The sequence below is a fragment of the Nyctibius grandis genome, chromosome 1, assembly GCF_013368605.1.
Source record: "Nyctibius grandis isolate bNycGra1 chromosome 1, bNycGra1.pri, whole genome shotgun sequence".
Classification (NCBI taxonomy): Eukaryota; Metazoa; Chordata; class Aves; order Nyctibiiformes; family Nyctibiidae; genus Nyctibius; species Nyctibius grandis.
Genome location: NC_090658.1, coordinates 133,072,994 through 133,092,726, shown reverse-complemented (window position 1 = coordinate 133,092,726; position 19,733 = coordinate 133,072,994). Strand labels below are relative to the sequence as shown.

The following is a 19,733-nucleotide window of genomic DNA, read 5'->3' as shown; positions in this document are numbered from 1 at the left end:
CTTTTGTCCCGAGGAACACGGCTAATGCCAGAACTCCTGACACACCCTGAGCTTAGGGCCGACTGCTGCCTTGTTCCATCATCAAAAAGCTGGGAGCGCTTCCCTGTGTTATTCATCCATCTCTGTTTGTGAAAGAAATGAACAAGCTGGGAATCCAATTCCCAGAGTGACACTGGATTTGGGATTCCCTTCATCCCTCCCTCGTCACGAAATGGCACACTTGGGATTTTTGCCCCAGCCTGGACCCGTACAGTCTGGTGAAGCCGGCCTGATGAGTCGATGGGACTGATGCGACCAGACAAGCTCTTAGTAGCTGGAGAGAACTGAAGTCCTGCTGTTCTGCATGTCACCTCCACGCTGTCCTGCTGTCCCTGTCCCCCTAAAGCTTCAAGAATACAGCTGTCACCTTTTACCTTCCAGCACAGAGCTCCGTGTGTGATTACATCCTGGTTTCCCACACGAAGAGAACTGGGTAAGTCAGCTGAGTAAACTCTTTGCCATGCCCCTAGATCACTTGTGTTCTCACCCTGGTGTGTTCCTCCACTCAGTACTGCAGCCTGCCACACGTACCTGCGCACACACCAGCCTCCCACTCGCCCCCGAGACCCCAAACCATCAGCACACAGAATGATAAAAACAGGGCTTGCAATAATCCAGATGCTCTCAAGGGATAAAACATCCTAGATGAATGGGAGGGAAACTGGCTGATGGTCCGAGGCCAAGCACAAAGGCTAACAGCCAAGATGCAGGACAAGAAATTCCTTGTGAGTTATTTATATGCGTCTGTTCGTCTTCCAGTTTCTTAGTACAGCTATTTGCAGAGAAACCTGAAATCCCCTCTCTAAGCCTGAAAGGATGGGAAAATCTTGAAGCAAAAAGAATAAAAGACTCGCAGACCTGGGAGTTTAACCACATACGTGTCTGACTGAAGGCGTGGGGAAACACACAAGATTTCACGTGGTTGGTGAGTTACTGAGAGGTAGAGCACGCTCACCCCCCCCAGACCCACGGAGCTCATGACCATAACTGGCGGGTGATCCCTCCCTGTCCTTGTCTGGAGCCACGAGCTCTTTGGTGTATTTTCTCCTCCCCATCCCACCAGAAAGAGGAGGGAGCGAGCGGGCGGTGGTGCTTAGTCGCTGGCTGGGCCTAAACCACCACAGATGGAGCAGCTACAAATGCAGCAAGAGGCACGGCTGGACAGGCAGCGCGGGGTTAAAACAGGCAGCTGAACGTCTTACCTCTGACCATAGTAGCTCTCAAAAAAATGCTCCTTCCACAGCTCGACCTTCTTTTCCTTTTCTATTTCTTGCCGTATCCTGAGCTGCATTTCTGGCGTAAACTCACCTGCAAAACGCAATAAAGGATATCTTCAAAAAACGCTACGGAGAACGTGCATCGGGGTAACCACAGGAGCCTTCGTGCCTGCAGGTGAGTGCGATTGCACATGACAGACATGTGACCATGAGCCTCAAGACTTCATTCCTTCTCAAGGTTTATCTACTTCACAGAATCAATGAGGTTGGAAGAGCCCTCTGGGATCATCGAGGCCAACCATTGCCCTGACACCACCATGGCAACTAGACCAGGGCACTAAGTGCCATGGCCAGGCTTTTCTTCAACCCCTCCAGAGATGGGGACTCCACCACCTCCCTGGGCAGCCCCTTCCAATGGCTAATGACCCTTGCTGAGAAGAAATGCTTCCTAATGTCCAACCTGACCCTCCCCTGGCCAAGCTTGAGGCTGTGTCCTCTTGTCCTATCACTAGTTGCCTGGGAGAAGAGGCCGACTCTCACTCTGCTACACCCTCCCTTCAGGTAGTTGTAGACTGCACTAAGGTCACCTCTGAGCCTCCTCTTCTCCAGGCTAAACACCCCCAGCTCCCTCAGCCGTTCCTCGCAGGTCAGACCCTCCAGACCCTTCACCAGCTTGGTCGCCCTCCTCTGCACTCGCTCCAACATCTCAACATCTTCCTTGAAGTGCGGGGCCCAAACCATTTTGTTCGTGCTCTTTAGCAGTGGAGGAAACAGGTACTAGAATCGGATCTTTTCCAACACTGCAGTTACCAAAGAGACGGATTCCTCAGAGAGATGAACAGAAATTGGGTACTTCCATCACTGCACAGTTTGTTTCTCAACAATTTTCTCCCGACAAATAAGGGGATCATAAGAAATTCTTGCTGAGTTTGTTCCCCGTGCAGTTATCCACATATGTCCAAAGGAAACTAAGAGTGTGTCCCTTTTTAGTACACTGTTACTTGTCAGTGTTAAACCAGTAAAAAAGACAATAATCTTTTTTTGCAGCAAGTACAGAGGGCTCAAAACAGAATCTGGTGCATCAGAATCTCTGGTACATCAGAAACTCTGGTACATCAACTTTCTTTTCTATTTTTGTATAGACAATCAGGTCAGCCCTCCCCAGCCCGTGTCGCTGCCAGGGGCTCTTCCTCCCCAGGGGCAGGATCCTGCCTGTCTCGGTCCTGCTGGATGGCAGCCCTGCCCTCGAGCATATTGACCAGTCCCCCCAGTTTGGTATCCTCCACAAACTCCCCCAGTGTCACTGATAAAGAAGGCAAATAGGACAGCTGCCCAGATAGGCCCCTGCGGTCCCCACTTGTCACCAGCCTCCAGGCGTGAGCTCCAAGCGTGACCATCTAACCAGCTATTCACCCACCCAGACCCCGGTGTCCCAGTGTGGATACAGGAGTACTGTTGGAGAGTTACCAAAAGCTTTGCTTAGGTTGAGGTCAGTGACGCTCACTGCTCTCCCCTTGGTCACAAACGTGAACAAAGTTGGCCTTAATGCAGTTAAGCTACTCAGGCATGACTGACCCTTGGTAGAACCACGCTGATGGTTTCCAATCACCTTCTCCTTCACGTGCCCAGAGATGTGCCCCAAGAGGGCTCACCCCATGAACTCCCCATGACAACACTGAGCCTGACCAGGCCTGCATATGTTCAGTACTCCTGGGCATGGCCCCAAGCAGCATCGTTATGAATTGTCAGTACCTTGAAGAGCAGCTGAAGAAGGCCTACAGGACTGCTCTGTGGCATCATGCTTTGATACCTGAGCAGAGATACAGTGCTCAGTGAGAAGGCCAGTGGAGCTCTCCAGACTTCACCTTCACCACAGCAGGTGGTGAAGTGCACCACGAGTGAGTGCACCTCTGATGGTATGACTTGATCACGCCATGGAATTAAGCACCCCTAAGTTCAAGAGGCAAGTGATCGTTGAAGGTGGAGGAGTCCAACAGACTAGTACATGGCTGTCTTTATGTTATATAAAAAACTATGGCTCAAGGGATTGCCCCTATCAGCTGTGGCTAGGTGAAGTGCATTACTCTGGGAATACAATTTACCTCCTTCTCCTGATCGCAGCAGTGGGCTGTATTTAGCCACCACAACTTGAGAATAACACAGCTCTACTGTCATTTCACCAAGATTTTCCTTCTTTTCTCATCTCTTCCAGAGACTTGCTCTTTTTCCCACATGGGAAGTCCAAAAGCGAGCTCCTCACTGCAGCTCCCTCCATGACCTTGAGTTTACATAGTTCCAGGCTTGCATTTGCTCTCATGGGCTGTGCTGACTGCAGCTGTCTACACTTAGTCACTCGCTCCAGTGCTTCAGCTTCTCCATAAACCCTCTTTTACACATCCCTCTCACTAGCTGAAAGCCTGCTGGCGTTTTGGTTCGTTGTGTGGGGAAGTTTTACCTTCTGACAGCCTCTCCTTCCAGCCTTGGGCAGCTGAAGTGAAGAACTCGTTGTTGAGCGCAGAGCCACTCAGCTTCATCAAACCATCCGCCCCAACCTGGAACACAGGACAAAGCAAGCAGTGTCAGCTAGCTGGAGTGTCACATGGTGTCACGTGGGATCTGAAAACAGAGCAGGAGTCACAACATTGCCACCAGTCTCTCTAGAATCTGCCTTTAACTCACTCAGAAGAAAATAAACAGCTTGCTTAAAGCTGTGCTTAGCCAAGTCTGGCATCCAGGAGGCTGTGGTAGATTTTCTTCATCCTTGCTTCAGCCCAATCCTCTGTAGTCCTGCTGCTGCACAAACACACACGAGCAGGGGACAGTACAGGTGGCAAGAAGCCCAAGGGAACAGGACAGCACAGCCTCTGAAAAGCTGCTTCAGGTGACCCTTTTCCTTGCAAAATGATCGCATGATATCACCTGAACACAGCAACAGCTCTGCTGCCTTCTGGGCAACATCAAGAAGTGCATTATGGAGAAGCAAGGATGTAAAAGCTGCCCTATAAAAGTAACTTTGAAATGTGGATAATCATAACTGGATGCTTCAGGAAAAACAGGGGCAAATGAACTCAAAACCCATTCTGTCTTCAAAACATGGTTAACCAAACAGGGCAGTCGAGCTACAGAGGACATAAATGAGAAAGCATGAGGCCAGGAGTGGAACATAGCATGGTGGGAAATCATAACCAGGGTCATAAAACAGAGACGAGGTTTGCTTTTGCTCTTTATCCCACAGAAGTCAATGTGGAATTTCTCTACCAGAAACACAAAAATACACATATCACAGAATCACAGAATTGTTTTGGTTGGAAAAGACCTTTAAGATCGAGTCCAACCGTTACCCCAGCACTGCCAAGGCCGCCACTAACCACGTCCCTCAGCACCACATCTACACGGCTTTTAAATCCCCCCAGGGATGGGGACTCCACCACACCCTGGGCAGCTTGTTAATCATTCAGTAAGTCGCAAAAACTTGCAGTAGGGAAAACTGACGTGCTTCCATTTCTTGCATAAATAATACATGAGAACAAACAAGCAAAAATCCAGGTGTCCAAATGTAGGATACGCCTGGTTACGCTGGGAGATCTGTGCAGCAAATGTTCAGCGGTGAAGGATTTGATAAGGAAAAACATTGCTGCTCCTGGGGCAGAACTTGTGATGGAGGTAATTAAAATCATGGAAGCAACCTAACAGAATCTTCTTTAGGTAAGATTTATTTAGACATTTTTAAGTTAGGAGCAGCCAGTGTAGGGATTTACAAAAGCAGGGATTTGTTTTCTAGTCCAAACCCCTTTGATCAGCTCCAAGGAGCAGAATTCACACGACTGTCCTCTGCTGCACGTACGGTGTGGCCTGGTCCGTGTGCTGGAGGACAGACAACTGCCGCAGGGCTGACGGCCGTGCCTCAGCGCCCGCTTTCCCCTCTCCAGAAGCACCAGCTGTAACAGCTCAGACTGAGTCACGGCCAAGCAAAACACAACGGATACGTGACCTTTCACAACTGGCATGTCCACCGCCTTCACCTCTTCTCCTGTTTGCTACAGCAAGGCCTGACATTTTTTAAAGCACGCATCACCTCGGGATGGGGTGGGCTGCTCTAGGAGATCTACTACAGTGAAATGTGACATTTGTCCTCTCTGGAGCCAAGCAATGTTATTTAGTTAGTCAAAATTTGTTCTCAGTCAAATTCTAATTCAATTTAAGGACAATTAAACTTAAAAGTCAGGACAGAAATGTCTTGCCATCTGCTGTGAGGCTCTTGCCAGTAAACTCCAGCTGCAAACTCCATCACATCATATTCTGACACATACCTAATTATTACAAAGGCCACAGGACTTATAAAACAATTCCTCCAAATATTTATTGGATCAGCCTCAGACTAACAAGTCCCCGCTGAATGCTGATTGAAGATCAGAATTTATGAGACAACACAAAACGTTAGAACTCCTCCTAACTCACAGAATCACAGACTGGTTTGGGTTGGAGGGACCTTAAAGCCCATCCAGTTCCAACCCCCTGCCACGGGCAGGGACACCTTCCACCAGACCAGGTTGCTCCCAGCCCCATCCGACCTGGCCTTGAACACTGCCAGGGAGGGGGCAGCCACAGCTGCTCTGGGCAACCTGGGCCAGGGTCTCACCACCCTCACAGCAAAGAATTTCTTCCTCACATCTCATCTCAATCTCCCCTCTCTCAGTTTAAAACCGTTCCCCCTCGTCCTGTCACTCCAGGCCCTTGTCAAAAGCCCCTCTCCAGCTTTCCTCTAGCCCCTTCAGGTACTGGAAGGTGCTAGAAGGTCTCCCCGGAGCCTTCTCTTCTCCAGGCTGAACAGCCCCAGCTCTCCCAGCCTGTCTCCAGAGCAGAGGGGCTCCAGCCCTCTGAGCATCTCCGTGGCCTCCTCTGGACTCGCTCCAACAGCTCCGTGTCCTTCTTCTGTTGGGCCCCAGAGCTGGACGCAGCACTGCAGGGGGGTCTCCCGAGAGCAGAGTAAAGGGCAGAATCCCCTCCCTCGCCCTGCTGGCCACGCTGCTGGGGATGCACTCCAAACGAACAGTATCTGTTCAGCAAAGCTTGCTCCATGAAGCAGACCACGGTGCTGCTGCCAGACCCACACGCGTTATTCACATTCGGTGAGAGCCAAAGGAGCAGCACAGCTGTGAAGGTGGATGTAACTCCACTAAATGTGGCTGTGTCTACGCCTAAGCTGGTGTCCCTTCACAGTTTATAGCGACTGAGTCAATGGAGTGCAGGGAGGTGGGACTTGGTTCATCTCATCCTGAAGCAGACACCTGTGTTTGGTCCCAGGCTCTTGGTTGTACCCTCTGGATTTCTAATTTCTACAAAAGGAGCCCAGAGTAACTAGCCAAGACGCAGACTGGAAGCACAGCGCAGAATCCTGCTTTGCTCTGAAGCTCCCAGCCACTGGGGGAGGAATCACAGAATCAACCAGGTTGGAAGAGCCCTCTGGGCTCATCGAGTCCAACCATTGCCCTGACACCACCATGGCAACTAGACCAGGGCACTAAGTGCCATGGCCAGGCTTTTTTTAATGCTGGAGACAAATGTAACATGAATAGGGTGAAGGGAGGGAAGCACCCTTGTTCTGTCTACAACTTTTCTGGTATTGAGCACAAGCAGATTGACCTCCTCTTCCTCAACTCATTGGGTTTTCCTCCTTTTACATGCAAGGGCAACATTTGTTCTTTCTTCTCTCTTAGTACCATCTCTGCCTTCCACAAGCTGCTGAAGAAAACTGCTGTAACGGTGAGATTGCTGCAGGCAGTTCTGTTATGTATTTTTCAGATGAGATTCATCAGATCCAGCTTAGATGAAATAATGGTCTTATCAAAAGATTCTCTTGGCTGTTCTTTCAGTACTGCAGGCTGAGTTCTTACCCCCTTGTCACTAATGTCAATTGTTCCAGAAAACCCTCACTGTTCCTCCTGTGCCCCTCCCAGAGCGCGTGAACCCACTCCTCCCCACCGAGTAGTCTGCTTTTTCACATCCTCTCTTCACACACAAAGAGGTCTTGGACAGACAACCCACAAAAATAAACTGCCTGCAAGGCTCACTCACGCCGCCTGCTTGGTGCCTTTAATCTAGAGTGGGTTTCAGGTCAGGGGACAAGCTCTTCGGAGCAGGTCAAATCTACTCTGCCATCCAGACGGTGTGAATATGCAACAGAAAACTCGCTCAGTTTTCACCTCACCAAATTCCGAATTTGACAGCAGTAACACAAGGTGATGAGCAGTGAGAGTGGTGGAACTCAACAGCCCCATCTGTTTAGGTGTTCTGTGGGATGGCACCAGTCTAAAAGGTTGCAGGGTTAATCCTGTATTGAAGAGTCTGGGAGAGGGTAGGAGAGCAGAAGATGTTGAAACCACCACATTCCCATCACTCCTGGCCCTCTTCAAGCCCAACGTTACACAAACTGCTCTCGCTGGAGCTGGGAATATGGAGTTGATTAACCAGAATTAAGCAACTGGTTTATCAAACCTGAATTCTTTTTTTCTGGTAGCAACAAACACCCAAACGAATCACTGAAGAATTTTCCAATTTTTTCTACACTGTGCACAGAAGAAAAAGTCCATCCCATCAGACAGACACACAGCAGCTGGGTGTCCAGCCTGAATTACTTCTGGAGATGCTCCCTCCTGCCACCTGAGAGCCTAGCTTCTCTCCACGACAGCCACCACGACGTACCTGCCTGTCCACCTCCGGCAGCAGCAGCAGCAGGCGCTGCTGGCAGTCTGTAGGCAGGACAGAGAACGTATGCTTGTTGATGAGTGCCCGCAGGTTTGTGTTCACCAGGATGGAGTCGGGAGTTTCCACATCAATTTCAGCACACTTTGTTCTCTTCAGCTGCCCTGCAACGAACCACAAAGACCTAAGTCACGTCTTACCTCCGAGAGGATTAAAGGCTCCTTTGGAGTTCAGTCTGCCTGAGATTATTGCCACCTTAGCAATCCATTTCAAACCTTGACTTGAAATATAGATTCTACCTTTGCACATACAGTTAAAAACAAAATGGAGGAGGTCCTTTCCAGCACAGAAAATTTCCATACCTAATATACCGCAGCCTGTGTTGCTTCACCTGACTTTTGTGGGAATCCTGGCTGTCAGGGGACTGGCAGAGTCCTTTTCAGGAGGGTTTCTAGAACTGTTTTTAGCCACATTGATTTTCTATTTTAAGCCTCTAGTTAAGGTCAGTTTGTTCCTCGGGATTTCTTCTTGGACCTTCCTACTTTGACCTCAGCAAAAGCATTTCAGAAAAATTCATCAGCTCATTGAGCTTGTGTAGAAACCACAACACAAGCAGCAAAAACGAGTAACTGTTCTCTGTGTTTGAAAGCCAGCACGTCCAGCATCAACCCTTACGCTACAGCCAGCTTCAGGGATGTATTCAAGGAACAATGAAGAAAGCAGTTGTGCTGTGTACTCCATTTCCTTTGGATTCACCCACTGCCTCTTAATGGCAAAATACCATCTGTTTTGAAGCTTATAGTAAAAGTATATTAAAAGCACATTATTAGCAAAATGGGTAATACTAAGACCCTGCTCCCCCTGACTTTAGGGATGGCAGCAATTACTGCAAAGGTAGCAGTACCTAACAAAAGAAATGCCATGGGGGCTTCTTTCACTAGGGCAAGTTTGCTCTCTTTGAAGTAATTCAGAAAATGGCTCCGCAGGTTTATAAAGTTGCACAATTTCCTAATTACAGGGGACAAATGAAACATGCCCTGAGAAGTGCCTGTTTTCACCAGTGCTAAAGGACATCCAGGGTGCTCAGCACAGACAGAGACCTCGGCGTATCCCTGAGTTCTCCAAGGTCAATCCCATCATTGGTACATGTAAAAGAAACCACAACAGGTCAGGAGGGCTGAGGAAGACCTAACCTCAATGGACGGGGAGGAAGGCAAATAACAGCGGGGTCTGAAGTACAAAGACCTGGGAAGGAATTTCTTCTTTCTTTTTAAGTGTCTTAAGTACATTAAAAAGCCTGTTAAATAATGTGAGGCCTTTTTTGCTTCTCAAACAGCAAGCTGCAAAGTCACGGGTAGAAACCCCTGATGATAAATGAGAAAAGGCTTATTTGCATATGTACAGTTTGAATTATTTATCCTAATTCAGACAGCACACTAGAAGTGCCTTCCAGAGTTGTCCAGAAGTCACCTTAGCAATGGAATTAATTACACGTTTTACTCAATTTTGCTATTTAGGCTTTTGTTCTGTCATCACAGCAACCAAATCTCTGTAAGCAGAAAAAGAAATATCTTACTTGCATGGAGCCTGTCAGATCTCTGGAATGGTTTCTTCCCCAACCCTGGCAAGGAGTTATCAAGCTTAACAGAGGGAGAGGAACTGGAGGTGGAGTTCTGAGGGCTGCTTGACTGTCCATCTGACTGCTTTCCTTCCCAAGCTGCACAGGAAATTGAAACATTTAAACACAGGGATGTACAAAGAAATATCACATGAGACATCTGTTTGGACCGAAATAAAGATTCTTTAACCCTGGGTGCGTACCCTCATCCCAGCAGCTCTGGGACAAGCACTTCTAGGATACTTACATTCCTTTATTCCTGTAGCAGTTATTCCCGACAGGCTGCAAGTGGAAGACCCCTTTGTAGCTATCAGACCAGCACAACTAAAGGGGCAGACAGCCACTGCATTTATGGAGTCTGCTTCCCAGTTAGTCCCATCTTATTTCCCATCTATCCCCAACCCAGTAATGATCTTGTTAAAACTTCCTCTCAGAGGCAGCTTTAGTTTCTCTTAGAGTTCACTATCAGGAAAAAATCTCTTCATACTTCATGTGTACTTTCTAAATTTTAACCTGCTGTTGTAGCTGTTGTTCTTTCAGACCACCCTCAGTAATTCCTCCTCCTCTTTCAAACACTCAAGAGATATTTCCATGTCCTCCTCCAAGTCACTACTTAGCCAAACTAGACGATTTCACCACTGTGACTTCTCCTTACAAACCACTGCCACCCACATTCTCTTTTGTGTAGCAGTGTTTTCCCTGCCGGTGGGAAGAGCTCCTTCCCTAGATCCTCCCTGCCTTCCTTTCCCTCCTCTTAAGTGAGATGAATTAAGAACATGAGCTGCTCTTCCCTCTGCTCTTTAGGTTTATATGCAGTAACAGGTACTCACTCAAGTACGGGAAGGTACTGAAGTCCCACACCTCAAAAGAGAAACTCCACAATGCACGTGATTAAGTCACACACTAAATGAATGCTGGCTCTGATTAATGACTTGCACTAATCAACTCCTTCTCGCAGTCTGTGCCAGCTTTGTTCCCCGTCTGCCTCTCTCACTCTCCTCTCTGCCTGGTTCCTTTCCCCTTCCTTCTCTTCCTTACACTAGCTGTTCCAGTTCTGACTAAATACATCCCTGAAACTGTGGAATCAGTGTTGCTTTCTATCAGAATATTTCCCTTGTACATTTCATTTACTTCTCCATCTCAATAAACCCAACTGTCCTGGCTGTGAGCTGTTTCTGTGGACTATCATGTGATAGGAGGGGAGAAAAGGACTCCGTGGATGCTGATGAAAGACATACAAAAGCCACTCGTGTTGCAGCAACACTCAAAGGCTTTTACAGTAATTAATATTCAGTGTAACTGGGGGCTGCAGAAACACACACTGTTCCTACCCTCAATCAGTTGCACAAGGCCACAGCAAAAGCTGAGGGATATGGCTTTCCTGAGACCACCCGTGAGATGAGTTTGATCCTTAACTATTCTGTCCCCCACAATCTTTAAGGTAGGAGAGCTCACATGGCTGGATGCTGGTATGGGGAGATACCAACTCTTCAGGAAACACAGGCGAAGAAGATGAGTCAAGAAGGTTGTCTCTACCCAAACAAGCCTGTGGGACAACACGAGTTGAATCCAAGGGTCCCAGGGGAGCCCACCAATGTCCTTACAAGGCCTCTACCATCTCTGAATAGAAGTCAAGATCGTGGGAGATTCCCCACCTTGAATCCTGTGTCCAGTTGTGGGCCCCGCACTTCAAGAAAGATGTTGAGGTGTTGGAGCGAGTCCAGAGGAGGGCGACCAAGCTGGGGAAGGGTCTGGAGGGTCTGACCTGCGAGGAACGGCTGAGGGAGCTGGGGGTGTTTAGCCTGGAGAAGAGGAGGCTCAGAGGTGACCTTAGTGCAGTCTACAACTACCTGAAGGGAGGTTGTAGTGCAGTGGGAGTTGGCCTCTTCTCCCAGGCAACCAGCGCTAGGACAAGAGGACACAGCCTCCAGCTTGGCCAGGGGAGGTTCAGGTTGGACATGAGGAAGCATTTCTTCTCAGCAAGGGTCATTAGCCATTGGAAGGGGCTGCCCAGGGAGGTGGTGGAGTCCCCATCTCTGGAGGGGTTTAAGAAAAGCCTGGACATGGCACTTAGTGCCCTGGTCTAGTTGCCATGGTGGTGTCAGGGCAATGGTTGGACTCGATGATCCCAGAGGGCTCTGCCAACCTCATTGATTCTGGGATTCTGTAAATCATGCCTGATCAGCCTGATTGCTTTCTGTGATCAAATTGCTGGATTTGTGGATGAGAGAAGAGAGGTGGATGCCATTTACCTTGACTTCAACAAGGCATTGACATTGTGTCCCACAATACTGTATGTGAACTGGGACATTAGGATCTGGGCAAGCAGCGGGTGAGGTGGCCAGGCTTGGAGAGTCATGCTCCATACTCTGCCTGGAGGCTGGCAACCAGCGAGTGCCTCAGGGCACTGGTCATGGTTCGCACTTTTATCTGGGGGAGGCACTGGAGCACTTGCTCAAGTTTGCAGGTTACACCAAATTTCACAGAATCACAGAATCAACCAGGTTGGAAGAGACCTCAGGGATCATCAAGTCCAACCATTGCCCTGACACCACCATGACAACTAGACCAGGGCACTAAGTGCCATGGCCAGGCTTTTCTTAAACCCCTCCAGAGATGGGGACTCCACCACCTCCCTGGGCAGCCCCTTCCAATGGCTAATGACCCTTGCTCAGAAGAAATGCTTCCTAATGTCCAACCTGACCCTCCCCTGGCCAAGCTTGAGGCTGTGTCCTCTTGTCCTAGCGCTGGTTGCCTGGAAGAAGAGGCCGACTCCCACTTCACTACAACCTCCCTTCAGGTAGTTGTAGGCTGCACTAAGGTCACCTCTGAGCCTCCTCTTCTCCAGGCTAAACACCCCCAGCTCCCTCAGCCATTCCTCGGAGGTCAGAAAATTTGCATGGACCAGTCACCCTGCTCGAGGGCAGAGCTGCCACCAGCAGGACTGAGCCAGGCTGGAGGAACAGGCCAACAGGAACCTTCCAAGGACAAAGGCAGAGTCCTGCCCCAGGCAGGCACAGCCCCTGGCAGCAATAAGGACTAGAGGCAGTGCTGCTGGAGGGGACACGGGGGTCCTGGCAGACACAACCTGAACTTGTGCCCTGGCACCAAAGGCCAACAGCATCCTGGGCTGTAGGACCACAACCAACAGATCAAGGGAAGTGATTATCCCCCTTGGCAAAGCACTTGTTAGACCACACCTCGATTCTGTGTCCTGTTCCAGTGCCTCTACTAAAAGGAAGACATAAAAACCAGGAGCGAGCTTAGCTGAGGGCCACCAAGATGCTCAGGGGACTGCAGCGCTGACCCTGTGAGGAGAGGCTGAGGGACGGGGGCTTGTTCAGGCTGGAGAAGAAAAATAGGTTGAGGGAGACCTGGTAGTCAGCACCCTGTTCCTACTGGGAGACCAGCAGGGAGATGAAGCCAGGCACGTCACAGTGGTGACACCAAATGATACTTGAAGTACTCCAAGTAACAGGAGTTTGCATTGCTTACACCATTGGTCTAGTTTAATAATTACTCTATGTTAACTAACAATCTTATGGCAATATCCTACCTGTTTCAGTCCCTCTCAGGTCTCCCCTGTTCCTACTTCCCTAAGTGAAGATGCAATTCCTCCTGGGGCTGGGAGCTCAGGAGACGGGGTCCTCCAGGAACAATATCTGTCTGTTGTGTTAATGAACCACTCAGGTTTAATCCTAGTTAGCAGAGAAACTGCAAAAGGCTTTTAAACTAATATTTTATGTTCAAGACTTCATACACCTGGCACTGCATTTTCTTTAAAAATTAATTTTTTTAATTTTTCACAGGAAATGTGTCATTTTCTACTGGATTAATTTTGGCTTCCTTCTCAGACCACACCAGCCCAGGTGTAAAGGGCACAAGGACAGCTTAGGACTGCATTTCAACCAAGTAAGATTGTTCTTTTTTCCCTTAACCTTTTTGAAAGGGTCTGAACTACAAAGCTGCTGGGAAAAACAGGCAACCTCATCTCCTGTTAAATACTTCCTCTGCTCTTGAAGGATGCACGAAGTACAGCTGATAAATATGCCTGTTCCTTTCAGCTGGATGTATGGCGCATAGCTGCAACCTTGCATATGTCTGAACAGATGTTACAGAAACATCCCAGCAGTATGTAACCAGCAAGCCAGGACAGATTGGTCTGGTTTTGGTTTGGATTTGTTTAGAGCTATTTGGAAAGGGAGAATAAACAGACTAAAACACAGAAAGAATTTTATACTAAAGAAAACCAGCATGAGATGAGGAAACATCTCCAGTTATGTAAGGGCAGCAGCGAGAAGAGATCAAATCTCAAGAAAGATGTTGAGGTGTTGGAGCAAGTCCAGAGGAGGGCGACCAAGGTGGGGAAGGGTCTGGAGGGTCTGACCTCCGAGGAACGGCTGAGGGAGCTGGGGGTGTTTAGCCTGGAGAAGAGGAGGCTCAGAGGTGACCTCAGTGCAGTCTACAACTACCTGAAGGGAGGTTGTAGCGCAGTGGGAGTCGGCCTCTTCTCCCAGGCAACCAGCGCTAGGACAAGAGGACACAGCCTCAAGCTTGGCCAGGGGAGGGTCAGGTTGGACATTAGGAAGCATTTCTTCTCAGCAAGGGTCATTAGCCATTGGAAGGGGCTGCCCAGGGAGGTGGTGGAGTCCCCATCTCTGGAGGGGTTTAAGAAAAGCCTGGACATGGCACTTAGTGCCCTGGTCTAGTTGCCATGGTGGTGTCGGGGCAATGGTTGGACTCGATGAGCCCAGAGGGCTCTTCCAACCTCATTGATTCTGTGATTCTGTGAAATAACCTGCACTCTGTGTCCATGCTGGACAGGACAGGCGATCTTGGGTTTAAACCTAGGGAAGCAAGAAAAGATCCTGCCTAGAGGCTAAGAAAAACGTGTTAAGGATAAAGTTAACAAAGCAGGAAGGGCAAGGCTTGCTGGGAGTTTTTGGTCTTTGCAACGATGGCATCCCTCAGAACAGACTGAAGAAAACATGTCAGGAACGCATCATAGATCCTGCCCTGAGGAAAGGATGTGGACTAGATGAGCTCTCAAGGGTGCTCCTCGGCCTCCTGTCTGATGGCTCTATGAAAGTTCTTAATCTGATCAGCGAATTTCAGCTAAACATTCATGTAATTACACCGAGAATATCCAAAAGCAACATGTTTTTCATGCTAATATTGTCTTACTGCTGTTGTAGAATCCTCTCTGGCTGCTTCTACACCAGTAACAGAACGGTGGCATTGGGCATTACCCTGGCCCTACGAACAACTGGCACAAACTGGCTGCAATCACATCCTTACCCTTTCTGCCTCCCCCACGCGGGGTTGGCCATGTTCAAATTGCCTTCAGGGAACAATGTTTGGCCTGGGCTGGACACCTGGCTGTGCTAAGGCTTGCCTAGGAGCCTGCTAGCTTGGCCTGAGCCAAAGCTGTGTCAGGGAATTGAACAGACTGGACTGACTGGGTTCCAGTTCCTCTGCCCAGCACTTTGGCACTGATTAACTCAGTAGCAGAGATGCAGCTTCTCTCTCCCACGTGCAGTTGTTTCTTGTTCTAAGCACAGGCTTGCTGGCCGAAGGACTGACTGGAAGGGGAAGGAGTTGTGGGACTGGAAATGGATGGTGTTAACAGATGTTAGAAGAAGAAAGCAAGCACAGGTAATGGTTTGGTGTTACCCATGTTACCAGGCTTTACAAAAAAAGCCATTTTTAAGATGACTGAAAGTAGCTTAGGAGGATTTGGGATTGGAGAGGTAATTTTGCTGTGATCTGATTGCTTTCTCTCCCTTTTATTGGGCAAGCTTCATGACTGTCAGTCTCAGCCACTCCATCTGTGAGAGAACACCTGACAGACGTCGCTCAGAGTGAGCGTTCTCGCTGCGCCTTCCTCTATGGTTACATTTTTGTGATCATCATCTTTCTGAGATGAATCAGGGCCAGTAAAGTAAATCAAGGGTGAAGGATGGAAAAAGAGGGTAATTATTGAGGGGGAGGGAATTTCCATCTCATAGAAGTGCCTGAGTTTGACAGACAGCACAGCATTTCGCCCACGATAATTAGAGCAACAGATGGGGTATAAGGGTAGGGACTTCAGAAGTACACGGTGCAGAAGACAGTGAAGCAGCAGCAGAATCAGCAGGACTGTGAAGCAGAGGAGGAGATGGTTGCTTTTTGGAAGAGATCTCAGCCTCAAAAAGCCAGCCCTCCTTTCCTCTTGTACACGGTGCTGTTGGGCCCGTTCCTGCCTCTCCCTGCTCCACACCACATACACTGACCCTGGGCACAGAAATTCTCTTTATTCTTAGGTCTCAACACTCGCCCCTCCGTTACAGCTGCAGAAGGACTTCATGGCAACAAAGGGCTGAGTGATAGAAGAACAGATATTATTCACTGTACAGAAACATGAAGTGATGTACAAAAAGAACTCCCCTAACCTTACATACATAGTGTTGGCTGACAACTCAGGAAAGAGCCTCAGAATCTCAGCAGTTTTAGGAAGATGCCTGCTCTTGGTGGGGTCAAAAAAAAGCAAATTGAATTCTATGAATTATTAAAAAAATATGAACAAAATATAGATTACCAAAATGATGCTATCCAAATTCAGAATGCATCTGGCACCCTGAATACTACGTACAGTTTTCATTCTTATTGCAAAAAGCATACAGCTTTGCATATGAGGAATGAGAAAATACAGTAGGACTCGTCAGATTGAAAAAGAGATGTCTACAGGAGACACGAGTGGCAAGGAGCTGTTGAATAAGCAATAGTTCATCACCTGTTTGATAATTAGAAGGAATTGAATAAAGGTATAAGGAGCCTGGCTCAAACCAAACCAAAGTATGCAGTTTTCACAGTGTGGGGTTTGCACAGGGCATCTACAAAGGCACCATTCCCACCCTCCAGGTTAGTCAAATCCACTGAAGAAAATCCCAGCGAGTCTGTGAAATACAAGGACATCTCCTCTGCTTTGGAGCTCCCTGAGCACAACACACTTAACTCCGGGAGAGGACTATACGTGCCTGCCCTGCTTTTACACACTGCTCAATGCCTGTGCCATCAGCAGTGTTGGACACGGGTCACCAGGCCAAACGTGTTCGATTTGATAGGCCCACTGTCCTGATTTCTGCTGTAAGGATGAACAAAAGCAAACTGGTGCTCAGTGATCTGGGAGATGGTACAGAGCCACTACTGGTGATGTTTACAGGTGACTCAACAAATTGTGGATTGATAAAATAATGATGGCGTTAGTCTGCGAAGTCATTTACTTGTACAACATGAAAAATGGTCTACACAAATACTGAGGCATTTCTTCCATCTAAAAGAAAACATCTTGAGTCATGCTCCCAGAACCAGGAGCTTGTAATGGAAATCAGTTACACTGATTTTCTCTAAATTCTTATTTAGAGAAAACCAGCTAGAAGTAACTAATAAGAATTTGTGATAACTAGTGTAATGTTGCTGCTGCTAAGGGAGCTAATGCACTGCTGAATGAACAAGAGAGAAGCAGAGATCTCATTAACTTCTACTGCAGCATAAATGCTGGAAACCACTTGGGGATCTTTCAGATCAGAACGTACATCTTTGGAACAAGACATGAAAGCCACACCACGGGATGAGAAGCCACTTTGGAAAGAAATAAATAGGAAAAGAAACACCACCTAATTGGTTAGCCCTGAGAAGTACCTGACCACACTGGACAGGCAGCTATAGGGGAAGCCATTTGTCACAGAAAGCAGCTCTTTAACCAGGCAATGGCACAATAAGATCTATTCAAGATCTATTCTTAACTGAACGCATTCCTAATAAAATCAAAACCAGGAAAAGAGAAGCTGGAGTGTCTCAGAAACAAAAAGAAAGCCATATGGAAGAGCACTTTCTTCTCCCATCCCCTCAGAACAAGAAAAGGCAAGTTCAAGAGACACACCAGTAAAAGAACACGTAGGAGTGTCACTGCCACGTACCAGATTTTGCCGGTGTGGAGTCAGCGGCTGCCTTGACGGCCTTCAGAAGGACGTGCTGGTTAGAGGACACGGGCATGCCTGCTCTGCATTGCTGCTGCTGCTGCTTTTGCTGCTGCTGCTTCAAGGCCTGAGGAAGAGGACAGAAGAACATGACCAAAGAGAAATTCAACATATTCTTAGAAATGATTAATACACAGTACACACCGCTTGTTCTACAGCAACCGATAGTTGGATTCTGATTTTAACTATGTCCAAAGTTCAAAACAACTTCTAAAACTCATTCAGTTCACACGGGACACTGATACTGTCTATTTAAATACACTACTACAAGTAGACAGATTTCCCATCTTTGCATCTAAAGCGAGAAGTTAATGGTTGCAGAACATGTTAAGTTGTATTGTTTCATTTAAAAAATGATCTCTAGAGAATGCAAAGAGAAAGGATTCCAAATCTGGAGTTGGTTCAAGGAGTAATTATACAAGTAACTTCAAAGTAAAAGTAATCACGTAATTCATTTCCATCTCCTGGAGAAGCAAGTAGCAACTTACTAAAAACCTTCAACAGAGATGCTACCCATTAGGGAAGACTTTTTTAATTAGGAGAGTAACAAAGATTAAAACGCTGAAGGGAAGAAACTAAAATCCTTTGTTTCAGAAAAGCCTGTTAAAGCAACTGTAACACAGCCTGAAAGGCACAAACGACTAAGACAAGGCAGTAAGAAGGCATTTGGTTAAACTGCAGCATTTACCCAAAAAGTGTCTGTTTTTGAAAAATGAAATGCAAACCCAAACAAACAGCAGAATAAATTATGACAGATCATGTATATCATGGGATTTCAAGTAATGGGAAATATTATGCTGCGTATACACAAATGAGTGGGACTGTTAACTAGACATCACCACTATCTTAAATAATAACAACAATAATAATACAGTTAGAACTAGGAGAGAGAATAAAAATATGCAGGAACCTGCAATCTGCCACACGAGGAAAAGAGCAGACAGACTGACTTTCAGTTTGTAATGACACAAATGAGGGAGACTGACACCAAAAGGATACAGATAATGAACAGACACATTAATTCCTATTTTCCAATTTATTAAATAGGTCCTATTTAGTCACAGGTTGAAAAAAAAAACCATTCAGCCAAATTGAAACACAGCAAAATTGAAAACCAGTAGGAGGAAGTATCCTCTGCGATGCACAATTAACCTCCTGTTTTTGAGGTCAAAAGCTTTTAAAAAAAGAAAGATAAAAAGAGAGACCTGGCATTCATCTGAACAACAGAAATCCATTAACAAGTTCAAGAAAGCTCTTACAAATTCCTCTCTGGTTTGAAGATGAACTGCAGGCAACAGTGCATGTCAAGAAAGTACTGGACTACGAAGACCAGTGGTATGTTCAGGGGGTTGTGTGAATCCCACACTGCCATTACGCAAATCCCTTCAGACATTGAAGGTTTAGTGTATTCAGTTCACCTATTCCTTATGCCATTTAATTGCTGCATTTTTCTCGGTTTAGGTAACACAATTCTGCTTTTGTTCATTGTGTCACCTCAGTTCTCGGTCATGCAGTGCCTGAGGTGCCCACGTGGGAAGAGGAGGAAACAATTATTCCTTAGATACCTCTTTTTAAATTCTGTGTCAGCTTCGCACTCATGTTCTCTGTTACAAACATTCTGGAGTTTCTTTAATAAATCTAAATTTATATTGAGTCCTGCCATAACGACAGAACAATTCTGGTGGGAAAGGACCTCAGGAGGTCTCCAGTCCAACCTCCTGCGCAGAGCGGGGGCAGCTTGGCCTCCTCCAGGTTGCTCAGGGCTCTGGCCAGTCAGGTCTTTGAAAACCTTCAAGGCTGGAGATGACACAACCTCCCTGGGCCCCTGCTCCACTGCTGGACTGTCCTCATGAGGAGAAAGCTTTTCCTTGCGTCCTGTTTTTCCTTATACCATTCAACTCATGCCCATCGTTCCCCATCGTCCCACTTCCTTCACCACGTTGTGACGAGCCTAGCTCTGTCTTCTCAACAACCTTCTTGTAAGTACTGGAGGAGGGAGAGGAAGGGGAGAGGCCCAGCTCCCCTGGAACACCCTATACCAGTCCCTGCTCCCCTATAACACCCTGTAACAGGTCCAGCTCCTCCATAATACCCTATACCAGGCACAGCATCCCTCAGCTCCCCTATACTAGGACCAGC

At 47.5% G+C, this 19,733-nt stretch overlaps 2 protein-coding genes across 3 annotated transcripts in view; both read right to left on the bottom strand.

Moving 5' to 3' along the window:
* The window catches only part of DTNB (dystrobrevin beta), a 648,286-nt gene that overhangs the window by 233,832 nt on the left and 394,721 nt on the right, over nt 1–19,733 (bottom strand). The window lies entirely within an intron of this gene.
* The window catches only part of ASXL2 (ASXL transcriptional regulator 2), a 116,414-nt gene that overhangs the window by 13,411 nt on the left and 83,270 nt on the right, over nt 1–19,733 (bottom strand). For both annotated transcript variants that reach the window (XM_068406559.1, XM_068406476.1), the window contains exons 6-10: nt 17,535–17,661; nt 9,535–9,675; nt 7,959–8,122; nt 3,712–3,808; nt 1,242–1,347 (exon numbers count right to left, since the gene is read on the bottom strand). In XM_068406559.1, the coding sequence (XP_068262660.1) occupies nt 1,242–1,347; nt 3,712–3,808; nt 7,959–8,122; nt 9,535–9,675; nt 17,535–17,661 (635 nt within the window). The remainder of the gene's footprint in view (nt 1–1,241; nt 1,348–3,711; nt 3,809–7,958; nt 8,123–9,534; nt 9,676–17,534; nt 17,662–19,733) is intronic.